Source organism: Chlorocebus sabaeus, chromosome 14, assembly GCF_047675955.1.
Source record: "Chlorocebus sabaeus isolate Y175 chromosome 14, mChlSab1.0.hap1, whole genome shotgun sequence".
NCBI classification, from domain to species: Eukaryota; Metazoa; Chordata; class Mammalia; order Primates; family Cercopithecidae; genus Chlorocebus; species Chlorocebus sabaeus.
The window spans coordinates 25,600,823-25,619,662 of record NC_132917.1 but is presented as its reverse complement, the minus strand read 5'-3'; the positions used below and the strand labels follow the sequence as shown (position 1 = coordinate 25,619,662).

At 47.3% G+C, this 18,840-nt stretch overlaps 1 protein-coding gene across 1 annotated transcript in view; it reads left to right on the top strand.

The window, feature by feature from the left end:
• KIF3C (kinesin family member 3C) overlaps positions 1 to 10,456 on the top strand; it is a 53,160-nt gene extending 42,704 nt beyond the window's left edge. Inside the window, exons 6-8 of the mRNA XM_007971255.3 lie at positions 8,161 to 8,269; positions 8,746 to 8,918; positions 9,152 to 10,456. Of these exons, the coding sequence (XP_007969446.1) occupies positions 8,161 to 8,269; positions 8,746 to 8,918; positions 9,152 to 9,245 (376 nt within the window). The 3' untranslated portion in view covers positions 9,246 to 10,456. The remainder of the gene's footprint in view (positions 1 to 8,160; positions 8,270 to 8,745; positions 8,919 to 9,151) is intronic.
• The last annotated feature ends 8,384 nt before the right edge of the window (positions 10,457 to 18,840 follow it).

The following is an 18,840-nucleotide window of genomic DNA, read 5'->3' as shown; positions in this document are numbered from 1 at the left end:
ACGCAGACCCAGGCCTCAGCTCTGGGCTGCCACAACCTGCTTTCTATAGAGGATCAATCATGGAAAGTAGGCCTGGGGCAGAAGAGGGAGTCGATGGGAAGGTCGGTGCCCCAATTACAGACTCCCTTCCCCCAACCCTTCTCTCCCACATACCACCCAGAATAGCCCTGGCATCTTTATTGGGTCAGGCTGCCAATTTGTGCTGATCCTCTGCTCACCCAGCCCTGTCCCTCTGTCCTGTTCCCAGCGCCTGAGCTTTCAAAGGCACTCACTGGCCCATCTGTTCTGGCCCAGTGTCCTCCTGAGAGATGATACTAGAGTCCTTGTGGGGAACACCCACTCTATGGCATAGAATGAGGTGTTGCCCAATTCAAAAATTTCACAAAGCAATAATTTTTTTTTTTTTTTTTTTTAAGACCGAGACTCATTCTGTCGTCTAGGCTTGAATCCTGAGTAGCTGGGGTTACAGGCGTGCGCCATGCCTAGCTAATTTTTGAATTTTTGGTAGAGAGGGGGGTTTTACCAAATTGGCCGGGCTGGTCTTGAACTCCTGACTTCAGGTGGTCCACCTGTCTTGGCCTCCCAAAGTGTTGGGATTACAGGCGTGAGCCACTGTGCCCAGCCACAAAAATAATAATTATATATATATATATATATAGTTTTGAGACAGAGTCTCACTCTGTCACCCAGGCTGGAGTGCAGTGGCATGATCTCGGTTCACTCAACCTCCGTCTCCCAGGTAGAAGTGATTCACCTCAGCATCCTGACTAGCTGGGACTACAGGCGCCTGCCACCACGCCCAGCTAATTTTTATAGTTTTAGTAGAGGCAGGGTTTCACCATGTTGGCCAGGCTGGTCTCGAACTCCTGACCTCAGGTAATCCACCTGCCTCGGCCTCCCAAAGTGTAGGATTACAGGCGTGCTGTGAGCCACCGCGCCTGGCCAATAATAATTTTAAAAGGAGTATATGGGAAGATTCAGATTCCTAGTCTCTCCCTAATTGCATGACCTTGGACACAAAAGGCACCGAGGCACTGCACCTCCCTGAGCTGCAGTCTTCTTTGCTCTATCCACACGTCGGGAGGTGGTTAAGTTCAGATGAACTGTGTAGAAGCACCTTGTAAAGAAGTTGCTGTTTTCCTAATTTTCCCACTCCCCTCTTAGAGGGGATGGCTCTGCATTTCCAGCAGCGTCTGCAGCAGGACTCTCTCCTTGCTGCCACTGCCACTGAGGCTGCCTGTCCCCACAGATACGCCTCCCGGCATCCTGTAAGCTCAGCTGCAGACCCAGCTGGGGCTTCTGGAGCCTTATCTTTCCTTGTTTTCAGCTATAGAGAGGGTCAGCAGGGACCACTAATGGGGGACGGCACCTTTTTGTATGCGTCATAAACTAAACCACAAGAATGTTATTTCCCATTCTGCCAGCTGCAGAAGGCAGCCATTGTTCTGCGGGCCCCTGCACAGCTTGTTCTGCTGTTCAAGGACAGAACGTCCTATCTTTGAGTTACTCGGCCTGTTTCTTCTCCTCTTCCAACTGTCGCCTTTTGACTTTTATCCTTGCTCATTTCATTTGTATCCCCACTTGAAATTAGCAAGTAGAACTGAAAAGAAATCATAATCACAGCTGCCATGTGTTAAGCCCTATGGCGGGCATACTGTGCTAAGTGCTTGTCTTGTTTAATCTCAGAAGTTCTGTATGATAGGGATGATCTATCTGAGGCTCAGAGATAGTAAGCCACCTCCCCAAGTAAAAGAGCTTGAAGGGGCAGAGCCAGCATTCAAACCCAGGTCTGACTTACTCCAAAACCTGTGTTCCTTTAGTTTTTAAAATGGAAGTAGTTTTCTTTCCTTTCTTTTTTCTGTTTGTTTTTGTTCAGGGTAGTAAAAGTATTTTAATAATCCATCACACTCACCAAATTGCTGACAGTAAAAAGCACTCAGTGAGCTCTCTAGGATGTAGACCAATGGAAACTTTCATAAGTATAATCACTTTGAAAAGCAATTGACAATATCAAGTAAAGCTGAGAATTTACATAGCCTACAATGCAACACTTCCATTCCTGGATCCATACCCCAGGGAAAATGTTAAATATAAACATGAAAATACTTTTAGAAATGTTCACAGCAGCATTCTTGACAAAACTGGATGGCAGTCATACAGATACATATTTCCTGTAGATGTTTGAACTAATTAATTAGATATAAGGTTATACATATTCATTGTAAAAAATTTTTTCAGATATTGCAGAAAGGCAGAAAGAAAATAAAATAAAAATCACCCATAATCACACAATTCAAAGATTATAACTGTCAACATTTTGTTGAATATCTAGACTTTTTCCTAAGCAAACACACACACACGCATTTCCTTAAAACTGGCCAGGTGTGGTGGCTTATGCCTGTAATCCCAACACTTGGGGATACTGAGGCTGGGGGGTCACTTGAGGCCAGGAGTTTGAGACCAGCCTGGACAACATAGCGAGACCCCATCTCTAAAAAAAATTTAAAAATACAAACAAAAACTTCATATTTTTATTTGCTCTTTTATTAATATATTGTGGCAGTCTTTCTGCATCTACATAGAACCACACAAAAATTTGTGTGTGTGTGTGTGTGTGTGTGTGTGTGTATGTGTGTTTTGAGACGGAGTCTCACTCTGATGCCCAGGCTGGAGTGCAGTGGTGTGATCTTAGCTCACTGCAACCTCTGCCTCCTGGGTTCAAATGATTCTCATGCCTCAGCTTCCCGAGTAGCTGGGACTACAGGCGCAGGCCACCATGCCTGGCTAATTTTTGTATTTTCTGTAGAGACGGGGTTTCACCATGTTGGCTAGGCTGGTCTCAACTCCTGACCTCAGGTGATCCGCCCACCTTGGACTCCCAAAGTGCTGGGATTACAGGCATGAGCCACTGAGCCTGGCCATAAACTTTTTTTTTTTTTAGACAGAGTCTCGCTCTGTCTCCCAGGCTGGAGTGCAGTGGCGCGATCTCGGCTCACTGCAAGCTCCGCCTCCTGGGTTCACACCATTCTCCTGCCTCAGCCTCCCCAGCAGCTGGGACTACAGGTGCCAGCCACCACGCCTGGCTAATTTTTTTGTATTTTTTTTAGTAGAGACGGGGTTTCACCGTGTTAGCCAGGATGGTCTCCATCTCCTGACCTCGTGATCCACCCGTCTCAGCCTCCCAAAGTGCTGGGATTACAGGCGTGAGCCAAAACTTTTTTTTTTTAATTAGAGCTGGGATCTTTGCTCTGTTGCCCAAGTTGGAGTGCAGTGGCTATTCATTGGCACAATCAAGCACGCTACAGCCTCAGACTCCTGGCCTCAGATGATCCTCCCACCTCAGCCTCCCAAAGTGTGGGGGTTACAAGCATGAGTCTCTGAGGCTGGACTGTTTGTTCATTGTTTAAATAACAGCTCTATTGAGATGTAGTTGACTGATCATAAGTTCACCATTTTAAAGTGTACAATTCGGTGGATTTTTTTTTAGCTCTACTGCTTAATAATGTAGTGGATTTTAGTATATTCAGAGTTGTATAACCGTCACCACTATCTAATTCCAGAACATTTTCTTTTTTTTTTCCGAGATGGAGTCTCACTCTGTCTCCCAGGCTGGAGTGCAGTGGTGCAATCTCGGCTCACTGCAACCTCTGCCTCCTGGGTTCAAGCAGTTCTCCTGCCTCAGCCTCCTGAATAGCTGGAATTACAGGTGTGCCACCACCCCTGGCTAATTTTTGTATTTTTAGTAGAGAAAGGGTTTCACCATGTTGGCCACGCTGGTCTCGAACTCCTGACCTCAGGTGATCTGCCCTCCTCAGCCTCCCAAAGCGCTGGGTTTATAGGCGTGAGCCACCACGCCCAGCCTAATTCCAGAACATTTTCATCACTCCAAAAAGAAACCTTGAGCCAATTAGCAGTTACTCCTCATTCTCCCCCAAACCCCTTTCCCCAGACCTAGACAACCGCCAATCTACTTTCTGTTTCTATGGCTTTAGCTATTCCAGATATTTTATATAAATGGAATCACACAATATGTAGTCCGTTGTGACTGAGTTCTTTCACTTAGCAAAATGTTTTCAAGGTTCCTCCATGTTGGAACACTCATCAGTACTTCATTCCTTTTTATTGATGAGTAATATTTCACTCTATGAATATACCACATTTGGTTTATCAACATATCATTTGGCGGACGTTTTGGTAATTTCCATTTTTTGGCTATTTTTCTGTAGAGACAGGGTTTCACCGTAAGTAATGCTGCTATGATCATTTGTGTACAAGTTTTTATATGAATATGTTTTCAGTTCTCTTGAGTATATGCCTAGTAGTGGAAGTGCTGGGTTATATGGTAAGTCTATGTTTAACTTTTTTTTTACATTCTCACTAATAGTGTGTGAGGGTTCCAGTTTCTCTACATCCTCACCAACATGTGTTACTGTCTGTCTTTATAGTCATTCTAGTGGATCTGAAGTGGTATCCATTGTGGGGTTTTTGAGACAGGGTCTTACCCTGTCACCCAGGCTGAAGTGCAGTGACGTGATCACAGCTTACTGCAGCCTTGACCCCCCAGGCTCAGGTGATCCTCCCACCTCAGCCTCTTGAACTGCTGGGATTACAGGTGTGTGCTACCATACCCTGCCAATTTTTTTTTTTTTTTTTGGAGAGATGGGGTCTTGTTATGTTGTCCAGGCTGGACTCAAATTTCTGGGCTCAAGGGATTCACATGCCTCAGCCTCCCAAAGTGCTGGGATTACAGGTGTCAGCCACCGCACCCGGTCCCCGTTGTGGTTTTGATTTAGATTTCCCTATATGACTATTAATGTTGAACATCTTTTCATGTGCTTATCAACCATTTGTGTATCTTCTGAGAAGTATCTATTGAGATCCTTTGCCCTTTTTTTTTTTTTTTTTGAGACAGAGTCTCGCGGAGTCTTGCTCTATCACCCAGGCTAGAGTGCAGTGGCGCGATCTCTGCCTACTGCAACCTCTGCCTCCTGGGTTCAAGCAATTCTCCTGTCTAAGCCTCCCAGGTAGCTGGAATTACAGGTACACGCTACCACACCTGGCTGATTTTTTGTATTTTAGTAGAGACAGGGTTTCACCGTGTTGCCCAGGCTGGTCTCAAACTCCTGAGCTCAGGCAATCCACCCGCCTCGGGCTCCCAAAGTGCTGGGATTACAGGCGTAAGCCATCGCGCCTGTCCCTGGAGTTTCAGTTCTGTTTCATTAATCTATATGTTTGTCTTACACAAGTTCTCTAATATCTTGGTTACCATAGCTTTGTAATAAGTTTTTTTGTTTTGTTTTGCTTTTGTGTGTGTGTGTTTTTTTTGAGACAGAGTCTCACTCTGTCGCCCAGGCTGGAGTGCAGTGGCCGGATCTCAGCTCACTGCAACCTCTGCCTCCCAGGTTCAAGTGATTCTCCTGCCTCAGCCTCCCGAGTAGCTGGGACTACAGGCGCGTGCTACCATGCCCAACTAATTTTTGTATTTTTAGTAGATACGAGGTTTCACCATGTAGGCCAGGCTGGTCTCAAACTCTGACCTCAGGTGATCCACCCACCTTGACCTCCCAAAGTGCTGGGATTACAGGCATGAGCCACTGCACCTGGTGCTTTGTAATAATTTTGAAACTGAGAAATGTGAGCCTTCTAACTTTGTTCCTTTTCATTTCAAGCCTGAGTTTTTAACCTTTTTATTATGCTAACTCCTATGAAGAAAAATAGGCCAGGTAGAGTGGCTCATGCCTATAAGCCCAGCACTTTGGGAGGCCAAGGCAGGAGGATTACCTGAGGTCAGGAGTTTGAGACCAGCCTGGCCAAGATGGCGAAACCCCCCCATCTCTATTAAAAATTAAAAATTACCGGCCAGGCATGGTGGCCTATGTTTGTAATCCCAGCACTTTGGGAGGCTGAGGTGGGTGGATCACGAGGTCAGGAAATCAAGACCATCCTGGCCAACATGGTGAAACCCCATCTCTACTAAAAATACAAAAATTAGCTGGATGTGGTGGCATGTGCCTGTAATACCAGCTACTCGAGAGGCTGAGGCATGAGAATCACTTGAACCAGGGGGTCGGAGGCTGCAGTGAGCCAAGATTGTGCCACAGCACTCCAGCCTGGCGACAGAGCGAGACTTCATTTCCAAAAAAAAAAAAAAAAAAAACGAAGGCTAGGTGACAGTGAGACTGTGACTCAAAAAACAAAATGGCCAAGTGCAGTGATTCACATCTGTAATCCCAGTACTTTGGGAGGCCAAGGCAGGGAGATCACTTGAGGTCAGGAGTTCGAGACCAACCAACATGGTGAAACCCTGTCCTCTACTAAAAATACAAAAATTAGGCCAGGTGCGGTGGCTCATGCCTGTAATCCCAACACTTTGAGAGGCCGAGGTGGATGGATTACAAGGTTAGGAGATCGAGACCATCCTGGTCAACAAGGTGAAACCCCGTTTCTACTAAAAATAGAAAAAAAATTAGTTGGGCGCGGTGGCAGCTGCCTGTAATTCCAGCTACTCGGGAGGCTGAGACAGGAGAATTGCTTGAACCTAGGAGGCAGAGGTTGCAGTGAGGCAAGATCGCACCATGGCACTCCAGCCTGGGTGACACAGCGAGACTCTGTCTCCAAAAAAAAAAAAAAATTAGCCAGGCGTGGTGGTGTGTGCCTGTAATCTCACCTGCTCAGGAGGTTGAGGCACAAGAATCCCTTGAACTCAGGAGGCAGAGGTTGCAGTGAACCGAGATTGCACCACTGCACTCCAGCCTGGGTGACAGAGCAAGACTTTGTCTGAAAAAAAAAACGTATATAAAGCTACAAGTTAAAGTGAGACTGAATTTCATTTCAGCCTTCAATCAGTCCTTTCTACTGCAGAAACAATTTAAAGCAACAGGAGTGAAGAAATATTAATATGTACCTCTTTTGGTAAATAGGTACCTTTCTAGTAGAGACAGGGTGTCTTGATGTTGGTCAGGCTGGTCTCGAACTCCTGACCTCAGGTGATCCACCCGTCTCGGCCTTTCAAAGTGCTGAGACTACAGGCGTGAGCCACTGCACCTGGCAGGGGATACGTTTTAAGACCTCTAGTGGATGCCTGAAACTGCAGATAGTACCAAACCCTATATATGCTATGAGGTTTATTTTAAATTTTATTAATTTTTTAAAATTGTTGTGGGTACGTAGTAGGTATATATATTTATGGGGTACATGAGATGTATAAGACAAAACAATTATAACAATATCCTCTAATAAGGCCGGGTGCAGTGGCTCATGCCTTATAAATCCCAGATTTTTGGGAGGCCAAGGCAGGCAGATCGCTTGAGGTCAGGAGTTCGAGACCAGCGTGGCCAACGTGGTAAAATAAAACCCCGTCTCTACTAAAAATACAAAAATTAGCCAGGTGTTAGGCCAGGCACAGTGGCTCACACCTGTAATACCAGCACTTTGGGAGGCCGAGGTGGGTGGATCACCTGAGGTCGGGAGTTCAAGATCAGCCTGACCAACATGGAGAAACCCTGTCTCTCCTAAAAGTACAAAAAATTAGCCAGGCGTGGTGGCACCTGCCTTTTAATCTGAGCAGGTGAGAGGCTGAGACAGAGAATCACTTGAACCCAGGAGGCGGTGGTTGCGGTGAGCCGAGATCATGCCATTGCACTCCAGCCTGGGCAATAAGAGCGAAACTCCATCTCAAAAAAAGAAAAAATAAAATAAAATTAGCCAGGTGTGGTGGCACACACCTGTAATCCCAGCTACTTGGGAGGCTGATGCAGGAGAATTGCTTGAACCTGGGAGGTGGAGGCTGCAGTGAGCTGAGATTATGCCACTGCACTCCAGCCTGGGTGACAGAGCAAGACTCCATCTCAACAACAAAAACACAATATACTGTAATAAAAGTGATGCAGGTGTGGTGTCTCTCTCTCGAAACATCTGATTATACTGTACTTGCCTATTTTCAGACCACAGTAACTGTAACTGTGGAAAGCAAAACCACGGATGAAGGGGACAACTGCACTAGCTTCAGTTGTCAAGCTGTGTTAGAACAAGGAGAAGAAAATTCCAGAACTTGCAGTCTGTAGGACCTTCTGGCTACCTGAATGATATTTACATCCTCATGATGTCATTTGCTGTTTGTATTCCACAGAAATCCTTTCTAATATAGCCTCTTCCCTACAGCAATAACAGCCAGATGAAGAAGCGGCCAACATCTGCAGTGGGCTACAAGAGGCCTATCAGCCAGTATGCTCGGGTTGCCATGGCAATGGGGTCCCACCCCAGGTACAGGGTAAGAAGTGGAGAGGGGAGAAAGAGCTTATGGGAGGAAGGCCGGGCAAGGTGGCTCACACCTGTAATCTCAGCACTGTGGGAGGCTGAGGCGGGTGGATCACCTGAGGTCAGGAGTTCGAGACCAGCCTGGCCAACATGGTGAATCCCTGTCTGCACTAAAAATACAAAAATTAGCTGGGCATGGTGATGGGCACCTTATAGTCCCAGCTACTTGGGAGGCTGAGGCAGGAGAATTGCTTGAACCTGGGAGGCGGAGGTTGCATTGAGCCGACATTGCACCACTGCACTCCAGCCTGGGCGACACTCCATCTCAGAAGAAAAAAAAAAAAAGAAAAGAGCCTACGGGAGGGGATGCTCACAGCCTCTGCTTCCCCTAACCACCTCATCAGCCCTGCTACACCCAAGACTGGCTGTGTCCCTAGAAGGCACAGTGACCGGGCACTGCTCAATTCTGGCATGATATTCCCACCACAGGCTGAAAATATAATGTTTCTGGAGTTGGACGTGTCCCCTCCAGCTGTCTTTGAGATGGAATTCTCTCACGACCAAGAACAAGACCCTCGTGCGCTACACATGGAGAGGCTCATGCGGCTGGACAGCTTTCTGGAGAGACCTTCCACGTCTAAAGTCCGAAAGTCCAGATCCTGGTCAGTACCTCCATGGTCCAAGGCAGCACTGGACCCAGGAGGCAGGGGAACTGCAGGGGCTGGGTGATGCTAAAGAGGGTTTTGCTGGTGCCCAAAGGGCAGGAAGGGCAAGGGGTGACTGGGGATGTTGGAGGGGTTCCTGCAGCAGCAGGATGGGGCAAAGAAGAGGACTTACTTTCCTGTTTCCTGCATTTCCCTAACCTCCCCTTTCTCCTGCCTCATCTCCCCTGCAGGTGCCAGAGTCCTCAGAGGCCTCCACCTTCCACCACACATGCCTCCCTGGCCTCTGCCTCTCTGCACCCCGCAGCAGTGGCGGACCATGAGTGACAACCATCACGTCAGGCTGCCCATCCAATAGACTCCTGGGATGGGGCAGCCACCCTGGCTCATCTCATCTGCCGCTTGGTGCGTGTGCGTGTGCGTGCATGTGCGTGTGCGTGTGTGCAGGGGTGAGAATCTGGCAGACAGTGCCTCTGCCTGCTCTTCTTTGCCTCCTTTATTTAATTCATGTTATTTATTCGTGGAGCTCAGTTCATGTTGGGGAGATGCCCTCGCCTGAGCCGTCTGGGCGTACCATGGTCACTGCATAGCCTCCCTTTTTTCTGACTTGAGAGCTCCCCCAGTCAGACCTCAGGCTTGTTCCCCTGTCAGCTGCCTCCAGAAGGGAAGGTAGCCAGTGCCTGAGAAGACAGTCCCTTTTCTACCCACCGCACTCCATAACCTCCATCTTCTCTCACACTGATGGCGAGCAGCCCCTGAGCACTTTCTGGGACTAGGAAACTGCTTGGTGTTCCCTGAGGACAAGAGACATCCTGACAGTGTTGGGCCTCTGCTCCCTGTGGACACAGCCCTACTCTCCACTTTCTGAGCCTCAGACAACCTCATACAGCCTCTTGGGCTCCTTTTCAAGGACATTAATAACCTCGCCAACATAGCTCATGCTCTTCAGCTTCGACAAGAACTCACAGCTGCCCAGACTCTGCTTTCTGCCCACCTTGGATGGGAACTGTGGACCAGCCAGTGACCATCACCTTGGAACCTGCAGGAAATGGAACAGCAATTGAGACAACTTGAACAGTCATCAACGGAAGTCCCTCCACCAAATCCCTTTGTTTCTGTCCCCTCGGAGGAGTCATTTTGATCGACAGGCCCTCAAGGCAACTCCCCATTTTCGAGAGGCTGCTCCTGCCTGCTTTGATCATTTCTCCCTGTAGCTGCCTAGACCCCATTCACAGAGGGAGGAGTCAACGTCATTCTACCCCTGTCTAAACGAAGATATCAACATCTACTGCTTTTTCCCTTCATCTGTCACAGGAAACAGAAGCCCAGGCACAATCTTTTCCAGCTTTGCCTATTACCCCTGTTTCTGAATTGCATTTTTAAAGTATTATTTTGTTGAAAATAGATCCTTTATTCACTAGTTATGCAAATTGGTTCCTGGGGGATACTCCTTACCTTCCTTTGTGATGGCCCAAAATGTTTCCGGGTATCTCAAGTGATAAGTAAATTTCTACAAAAAAAAAAACGGTTAATGTTCATTGACTGGCTTTTTAAGTGTTTATTTTGGTGGAGGGGTAAAGAGGTAATAAAAAAAGCAAGTGAGTTAGGATTTCAAAGTGCCCTAATAGTGCGAGTCTCCAGCTCCTAGAATATAAAGAGTGCTGTCGTTGGGGTGAAGCCGTGAGACTGACGAGTCTGCCTGAAATGGGGGCTGTGGGAGGTGGTGGCAGGGGTTATTCTCTTTCCTTCAGGAAGTGAACCCTTCTTACATCGTTCAAGTTCTGCTCTGAGGATCAAGCTTGGGTCCGATTTAACTCAGCGACACTGTCATTTCTGCTTCATTACCGGACTAGAGGGTTGAGCCACCCAGTTGCCATTTGCTCCTGTCCTTCCAGGAAATCACAATTTTCATCAGAGCCCAAGAGATTATTTGAGACTCAGGATTCAGTTCAGAGGTTCGACTGTGGCTGGGACAGGAGTTGTGTGTAGAAATCCACCAGGTGGCCTGAGTGCAGGGGGACCTCCAGGGCTGAGTTGAGCAGCCTCTCCCACTGACCTCTTTCTCGTTTGTGGACGAAGCAGCACGTATCACCCCATTCATCACTTGGACACATCGCCTTTGCATTGTCTTGTCACTCCTTGCTCACAGTCTTATAGCACAATATACCCAAATCAGCACCCCCAGTCCGAGGGCTGGGCCCAAGGTATGGTCGGAGGAGGAGCTCCTGCCTGCGGTTTTGTGTACGTGTGTATGTGTGTGCGTGTTTGTGTGCGTGTTTACCTCCACAGGGGACACTCTACACTCAGCGTAAGATCTGCTGGGAACAGGGCCACCAGGGGTGGCTGGATCTCAGTCTCTCTGTCTCTCTCTCCTTTTCCTTTTGGTGTATCAAATATTTGATTGACAAAGTAAGGGCCTTGATTAGGACCAAATTCTCATGTGTGTTGCTATGGTCTTTATTTAGGACAACAGTTAACAATGCAGTGGCCCGTTCTTGTCACTCTATACATATGACTATACGGGACATATGTAATATATAAATATATATATAAAACATTCCCCTCTGTCCCCTTGGCTTAGGATGGAGGCCTCTCTGTTGAGCTGAAATGTACCTGCAGCTGGGTGCTGCCGGCAGCTTGCAGGCCCCAGCCCTGTTCCAATCACCACAGTTGACAATAAAGGAATGAGTATCGTCACGGAGTTGACTGCCTGCCTTCTCTTCCCTTTGTTTCTTCCTTCTTTTACTCCCTTCCTTTTTCATTTTCTCCTTTCTCTCTCTTCCTTGTTTTTCCAGTAGGGACTCAAGAGTGTATCAGCCAGACGCAGTGGCTCACACCTGTAATCCCAGCACTTTGGGAGGCTGAGGTAGGCAGATCACCTGAGGTCAGGAGTTTGAGACCACCCTGGCCAACATGGTGAAACCCCATCTCTACTAAAAATACAAAAATTAGCCTGGTGTGGTGGCATGCACCTGTAATCCCAGCTACTCTGGAGGCTGAGGCAGGAGAATCGCTTGAACCCTAGAGGCAGAGGTTGAAGTGAGGCGAGACTGTGCCACTACACTCCAGCCTGAGTGACAGAGCAAGACTCCATCTCAAAAAAAAAAAAAAAAAAAAAAAAAAAAAGAAAAAGAAGAAAAGAGCATATGGATTCCAGCTGTAGTTATCAGCACTTTGGAAAAGAACTGGTTACTTAATAAACGGAGATCTGTTTGCCCAATAGGGCTGAGGAGCAGGTCCCAGGCACTAGTTGGAAGTCTGTGCCAGGGCTGTGGCAGCAGCTGTTTGTGTTCTAGGCTGGTCGTCCCCAACCAGTTAATTCTGAGTGACTAGCAGATTTCAGAACTGCCTCAGTGGTGTCCAGATTAGCTGTGAATGTCATACTCCCTGTGCCCTCACTGATCCACCAAAGGGGTTAAAGGAGGAAAGAATGCATGTAAACCACATAGATGTGCCTGGCCCCTGGTGGGTGCTGAATTACAATAACTTGAAAGACTAGGCCAGGTGCGGTGGCTCACGCCTGTAATCCCAGCACTTTTGGCGGGTGGATCCCTGAGGTCAGGAGTTCGAGACCAGCCTGGACAACGTGGTGAAACTCTGTCTCTACTGAAAATACAAAAATCAGCCGGGCGAGGTGGCGGGCGCCTGTAGTCCCAGCTACTCGGGAGGCTGAGGCAGGAGAACCGCTTGAACACGAGAGGTGGAAGTTGCAGTGAGCTGAGATTGTGCCATTGCACTCCAGCCTGGCCAACAAGAGTGAAACTCTGTCTTAAAAAAAAAAAAAAAAAAGAAAGACTAGCTTCCCTTATCCTCTCTTCTCAGGACCTCTTTTCCCTCCTGCTGGGTTCTAGCCACTAGCTCTCTGTAGTGTGGAGGTCTTACAGGAAATGAAAATTAGTTACTGCTAAAAAAAAAAAAGAACAAAAAAAGCTCTGAACCCTGACTCCTAGGGGAGCACTAAAGTTTGCTGCAAAAATCAGGCAGTAAACCAACTATTCTGACGGTTTTCTTGGAGGGACGTCCTGTCTCTGCCAGGCTCTCCCCCGATCTCTAACAGGGTTCCAGGGCTGGAGTGGCTCTGCTACTTCAGGGGCATTTGCTAGGTATTGTGTAAGATGCTTTACACACACACACAGACACACACTCACACTCATTTCATTCTCCTAGTGAGAGGGTTATGGTGACTGATTGAGAGATGGAAGTAAGCGAAATTAACTAACTGGCTAAAGACCCAGTATGTGATGAAGCTGGACTTGCAGACTCTAGAACCCATGTTTTGCCCTCTTTACCACACTAACTTCTCTAGCCCATATGTGCCTCAGGAAAACTGACAGGCACTATACATGGTTCCCAAGTGGTGACAGCCAGGGACAGAGGACAGAGTGATTTATCTCAAAGGGCAAGGTTGGGCATTAGACCAGATCTGCAGACCCTTGCCTAGAAGTCCTATTGTAAAACCACTCATTCAGGCCGGGTGCAGTGGCTCACGTCTGTAATCCCAGCACTTTGGGAGGCCGAGGCAGGTGGATCATCTGAGGTCAGGAGTTCAAGACCAGACTGGCCAAAATGGTGAAATCCCACGTCTACTAAAAATATTTTAAAAACTACCCGGGTGTGGTGGTGGGCACCTGTAATCCCAGCTACTCGGGAGGCTGAGGCAGGAGAATTGCTTGAACACAGGAGACGGAGGTTGCGGTGAGCCGACATGGTGCCACTGCACTCCAGCCTCGGTGACAGAGTGAGACTCTGTCTCAAAAAAAAACAAACAAAAAAAACCACAAAACCACTCACTCCTCCGTTAGGAGTGGGATCACCTGTACAGCAGGTGGTTTTCTTGAGCCCCACAGAAACAGCCAGAGGGTAGAAACTCTCCCTTGACCCAGGCCTCTTGGTCTTTTGTTGATAGTTCGTTGATAAGGAAACTGCCACGTTTCACTTCTTCCTCCAAAACCGGACGCCTGCTCTCCACAGAGTTGCTTCTTTTTGTTCTCAGAACCTAGAGCTGGGGTGTAGAAAACACTATCCTCTGTCCCCTTGGCTTAGGATGGATGGGGTGAGTGTGAGTTAGAATTCTTGGCCACCACTAAAGAATCACTGAAGCTGGCCTGACCTAGAGGCATGCTGTCACACACAAGGTCAAGGACAGACCCAGGTCTCAGGAATGACCTAGTACCAGGGACTCAAACACCACAAAGACCCTCTCTGTTTCATCACACCTCCTTCTGTGTGGGGTTCGCACTCTGTCCTCAGCTGCTCCAGTTCGTGATATAAGAAATGTGTCTGCTAGCAGCTCTCTGGGTACATGATCCAGCCATCCGGAGAGACTTAGCATCTCAGTCCCAATGCCAAATTCATGGGAATGGGACTCTGATTTAGCAGTTTGGGTCAGGTGGGTGGGAATATGATGTACAAACAAAACCTCCAAGAGTCCCAAGGCTGTAACAATGCAGATGGGGGAGGGATGAGGTGGAAATAAAAGTATTTCTCAAAAAAGATGATGGGAGTAGGAGTGGAGTTGAATGGGCTCTGGGCAGCCAGCACAGCAGATGTTCTTCACCAGTGTGTCCATCACCCAGGAGGATGACTTTAGAACATTTTAATCTGGAGCTGGGCATGGTGGCACATGCCTGAAATCCCAGCTACTCAGGAGGCTAAAGGCAGGAGGATTGCTTGAGCCCAGGAATTCAAGATCAGCCTGGGCAACATAACAAGACACCATCTCAAAAAAGAGAGAGAAAAAAAAAAATTCAATCTGGGCTCATTTTATTACCCCGGCCATTTTTCTTTTCTTTTTTTTCCTTTTTTTTTAAATTTATTTTCCTTTTTTTTTCCTTTTTTTTCTTTCTTTTCTTTTTCTTTTTTTTTTTTTGAGACAAGAGTCTCGCTCTGTCGCCCAGGCTGGAGGGCAGTGGAGCAATCTCGGCTCACTGCAACCTCCACCTCCCAGGTTCAAGCAATTCTCCTGCCTCAGCCTCCTGAGTAGCTAGGATCATAGGCGCCCACCACCATGCCCAGCTAATTTTTGTATTTTTTTGGTAGAGACAGAGTTTTACCATCTTGACCAGGCTGATCCTGAACTCCTGACCTCAGGTGATCCACCTGCCTTGGCCTCTCAAAGTGCTGGGATTACAGGCGTGAGCCACCGCGCCTGGTCTACCCTGGCCATTTTTCTTACGATGTGGTCCAAGAGTTACCTGGATCAAACTACTATCCTTGGCTGGGCGCGGTAGCTCACACTTGTAATCCCAGCACTTTGGGAGGCCAAGGCAGGTGGATCACCTGAGGTCAGGAGTTCGAGACCAGCCTGGACAACATGGTGAAAACCCGGTCTCTATTAAAAATACAAAAATTAGATGGATGTAGTGGTGGGTGCCTGTAATCCCAGCTACAAGCAGAAGAATAGCTTGAATCCAGGAGGCGGAGGTTGCATTGAGCCTCGATCGCACCACTGCACTCCAGCCTGGGCAATGAGGGTGAAACTCCATCTCAAAAAAAAGAAATTATCATCTTCAGATTCTGCTTGATCAGGTCCAGGATAAACCCATTGGTAGACACTACAGGTTGCCGTTCCAATATCCATTCTTCCCTTTCTCCTTCCTTAAAAGATAATTTTGTTCAAGGAGGGCAGTGTGCCCAGGTAAAAATACTCATATTCCCAGACTCTCTTATAGCAATGGGTTGCCATGTGACATGGTTTTGGCTAAGAAGATGTAAGTAGAAATCTGCTAGGGATTTCTGGAAAAGTTTTTGCTTTCCTGATATAGACATCATCCTTTTCTCCTCTTCTGCTTTCTTCTTCCTGCCTGGAACTCAAACGCACCTCTTGCAAGCGCATTCATTCATTCATTTGACAAGTATTTATTGAGCACTTGTTACCTATATGTTCCAAGTAATGTTCTAAGTGCTGGGAATACAGCAATGAACAGAAAAGACAATCCCTGGCTGGGTGTGGTGTGGTGACTCATGCCTGTAATCCCAGCACTTTGGGAGGCTTAGGCAGGTGGATCACTTGAGGCTAGGAGTTCAAGACCAGCTTAGCCAACATGACGAAACGTCATCCCTACTAAAAATACCAAAAAAATTAGCTGGGCATGGTGGTGTACACCTGTAATCCCAGCTGCTTCAGAGGGTTGAGGCAGAAGAATCTCTGGAATCCAGGAGGCAGAGGTTGCAGTGAGCCAAGATCGCTGCATTCTAGCCTGGGTGACAGAGTGAGAGTGTCTCAAAAAAAAAAAAAAAAAAAAAAAAAAGTCCCTGTCCTCATGGTGCCTACATTCTAGGGTTGGGAGAAATACTTTAATCAAGAAAACATATTACATGTTGGATAATGATAAGTGCTTTTATTTTTTCTTTTGTGACAGAGTCTTGCTTTGTCACCCTGGCTGGAATGCAGTAGTGCAATCATAGCTCACTGCAACCTTGAACTTAAATGAGCACCTCCAGGTGATTTCTTCCTTCCTTCCTTCCTTCCTTCCTTCCTTCCTTCCTTCCTTTCTTTCTTTCTTTCTTTCTTCTTTCTTTCTTTCTTGACATAGTCTCGCTCTGTCACCCAGGCTGGAGTGCAGTAGTGTGATCTTGGCTCACTCCAACCTCCACCTCCTGGGTTCAAGCAATTCTCCTGCCTCACCCTCCCAAGTAGCTAGGACTACAGGCTCACGTCACCGTGCCTGGCTAATTTTTGTATTTTTAGTAGAGATGGGGTTTCACCATGTTGGCCAGGCTGGTCTCGAACCGGTCCCGACCGGTGATTTCTTTTTTCTTTTTTTTTGAGATAGAGTTTCGCTCTTGTTGCACAGGCTGGAGTGCAGTAGCAAGATCTTGACTCACTGCAACCTCCACTTCCTGGGTTCAAAGGATTCTCCTACCTCAGCCTCCCTAGTAGCTGGGATTACAGGCATGCGCCACCGTGCCTGGCTAATTTTTGTATTTTTTTAGTAGAGACAGGGTTTCACAATGTTAGCCAGGCTGGTCTTGAACTCCTGACCTCCAGGTGAACTGTCTGCCCCGGCCTCCCAAAGTGCTGGGATTAGAGGCGTGAGCCACCGCCTGGCCCCTGCAGGTGATTTCTGTGAACACTTACGTGTGAGAATCTCAGTCCCAGCCCTTTGTTATTCTGAGCCATCCTCACAGTGGGCCTGCTCTGGGGCCGGCTATTTGTGTGACTCAAGGATTGCGCTCCCGGGTAGTAGAGCACAAAGAGGGCACAAAGCCGCTCTAAGGCACCCCAGTGCTCAGCCACTTTTCCCTTCTTCACAACAGGGTGGAGGGAGGGGCGAGGTGCTTCCCTCTTTGGGCTAGGAAACCAAAGTGATGATGATGATGATTATTGTTACTAATTTTTGAGACAAGGTCTCCCTCTGTCACCCAGGCTGGAGTGCAGTGGAGCGATCACAGCTATAACCTCCAACTTCTGGGCTCAAAGCGATCCTCCTACCTCAGCCTCCCAAGTAGCTGGGACTGAAGTGCATGCCACCATGCCCAATTAATTTTTGTATTTTTTGTAGAGATGGGGTCTTGCTATGTTGCCCAGGCTGGTCTCAAACTCCTGGCCCCAAGCAATCTCCCCATCTCAACCTCCCAAAATGCTGGGATGACAGGCATGAGCCACCATGCCAGCCTAGAGTGATTATTTGTTAATATCCAAAGCTTTTATTTTGCAATAAGAAAAAGTAGGCCAAGAAAAGGAAAGTGATTCTGGAAAGTCACATAAATGGTTAGCAGGCGAGATGGGCCTGGAAGGCATAAGGACTGATGAGTCAGACACACTGTTTATGGTTTTTGTTGTGTGTTTATTTTATTTTACTTTATTGTTATTTTTTTTAGATGAAGTCTTGCTCTATTGCCCAGGCTGGAGTGCAATGGCGCAATCTCAGCTCACTGCAATTTCCACCTCCCAAGTTCAAGCGATTCTCCTGCCTCAGCTTCCGGAGTAGCTGAGATAACAGGCTCCTGCCACCACGCCTGGCTAATTTTTGTGTTTTTAGTGGAGACCGGGTTTTACCATATTGGCCAGGCTTGTCTCAAACTCCCGACCTCAGGCATTCCATCCTCCTTGGCCTCCCAAAGTGCTGGGATTCCAGGTGTGAGCCACCACGCCCAGCAGAGTGTTTATTTTATTTTTAAAATAATTTAAAACTCACAGAACAGGGCTGGGTGCGGTGGCTTACGCCTGTAATCCCAGCACTTTGGGAGGCTGAGGCGGGCAGATCACAAGGTCAAGAGTTCAAGACCAGCCTGGCCAATATGGTGAAACCCCGTCTCTACTAAGAATACAAAAATTAGCTGGGCGTGGTGGCACATGCCTGTAATCCCAGCTACTCAGGAGACTGAGGCAGGAGAACTGCTTGAACCCGGGAGGCAGAGGTTGCAGTGAGCCGAGATCGTGCCACTGTACTCCAGCCTGGGCGACAGAGTGAGACTCCGTCTCATAAATAAATAAATAAATAAAACAGAACAGTTGCAAGAATCATACTGCACTAAGAACTTGCGTATACTCTTCATCTAGAGACCTCATTCAAGTTTTGCCAACTATCCTAAGAATGACCTTTATAGCAAAAGGATCCAACCCAGGATCATAGGTTGCACTTAATTGTCATATCTCTTTAGTCTCCTATATAAAGTTCTGCAATCTAGTCATGACCTTAATGCTCTTAACAGTCTTTAGTATTACAGACTAGTTAACCTGTAGACAATCCTTCAGTTCATTTTGTCTACAGTTTCTCTATGATTAGATTCAGGTGGTGCACAGGACTAATGCTGCGATCTTTTCATGGTATCATGTCAGGTGTACGTGATGACATCGCCTTGAACCATTACTGGCGATGTTAACTTTCAGCACTTGATTAAGATGGTGTCTGCCAGGATTCCCTATTATACAGTTACTATTTGTCTCTTTTAATTAATAAGCATTTTGTGAGGAGAT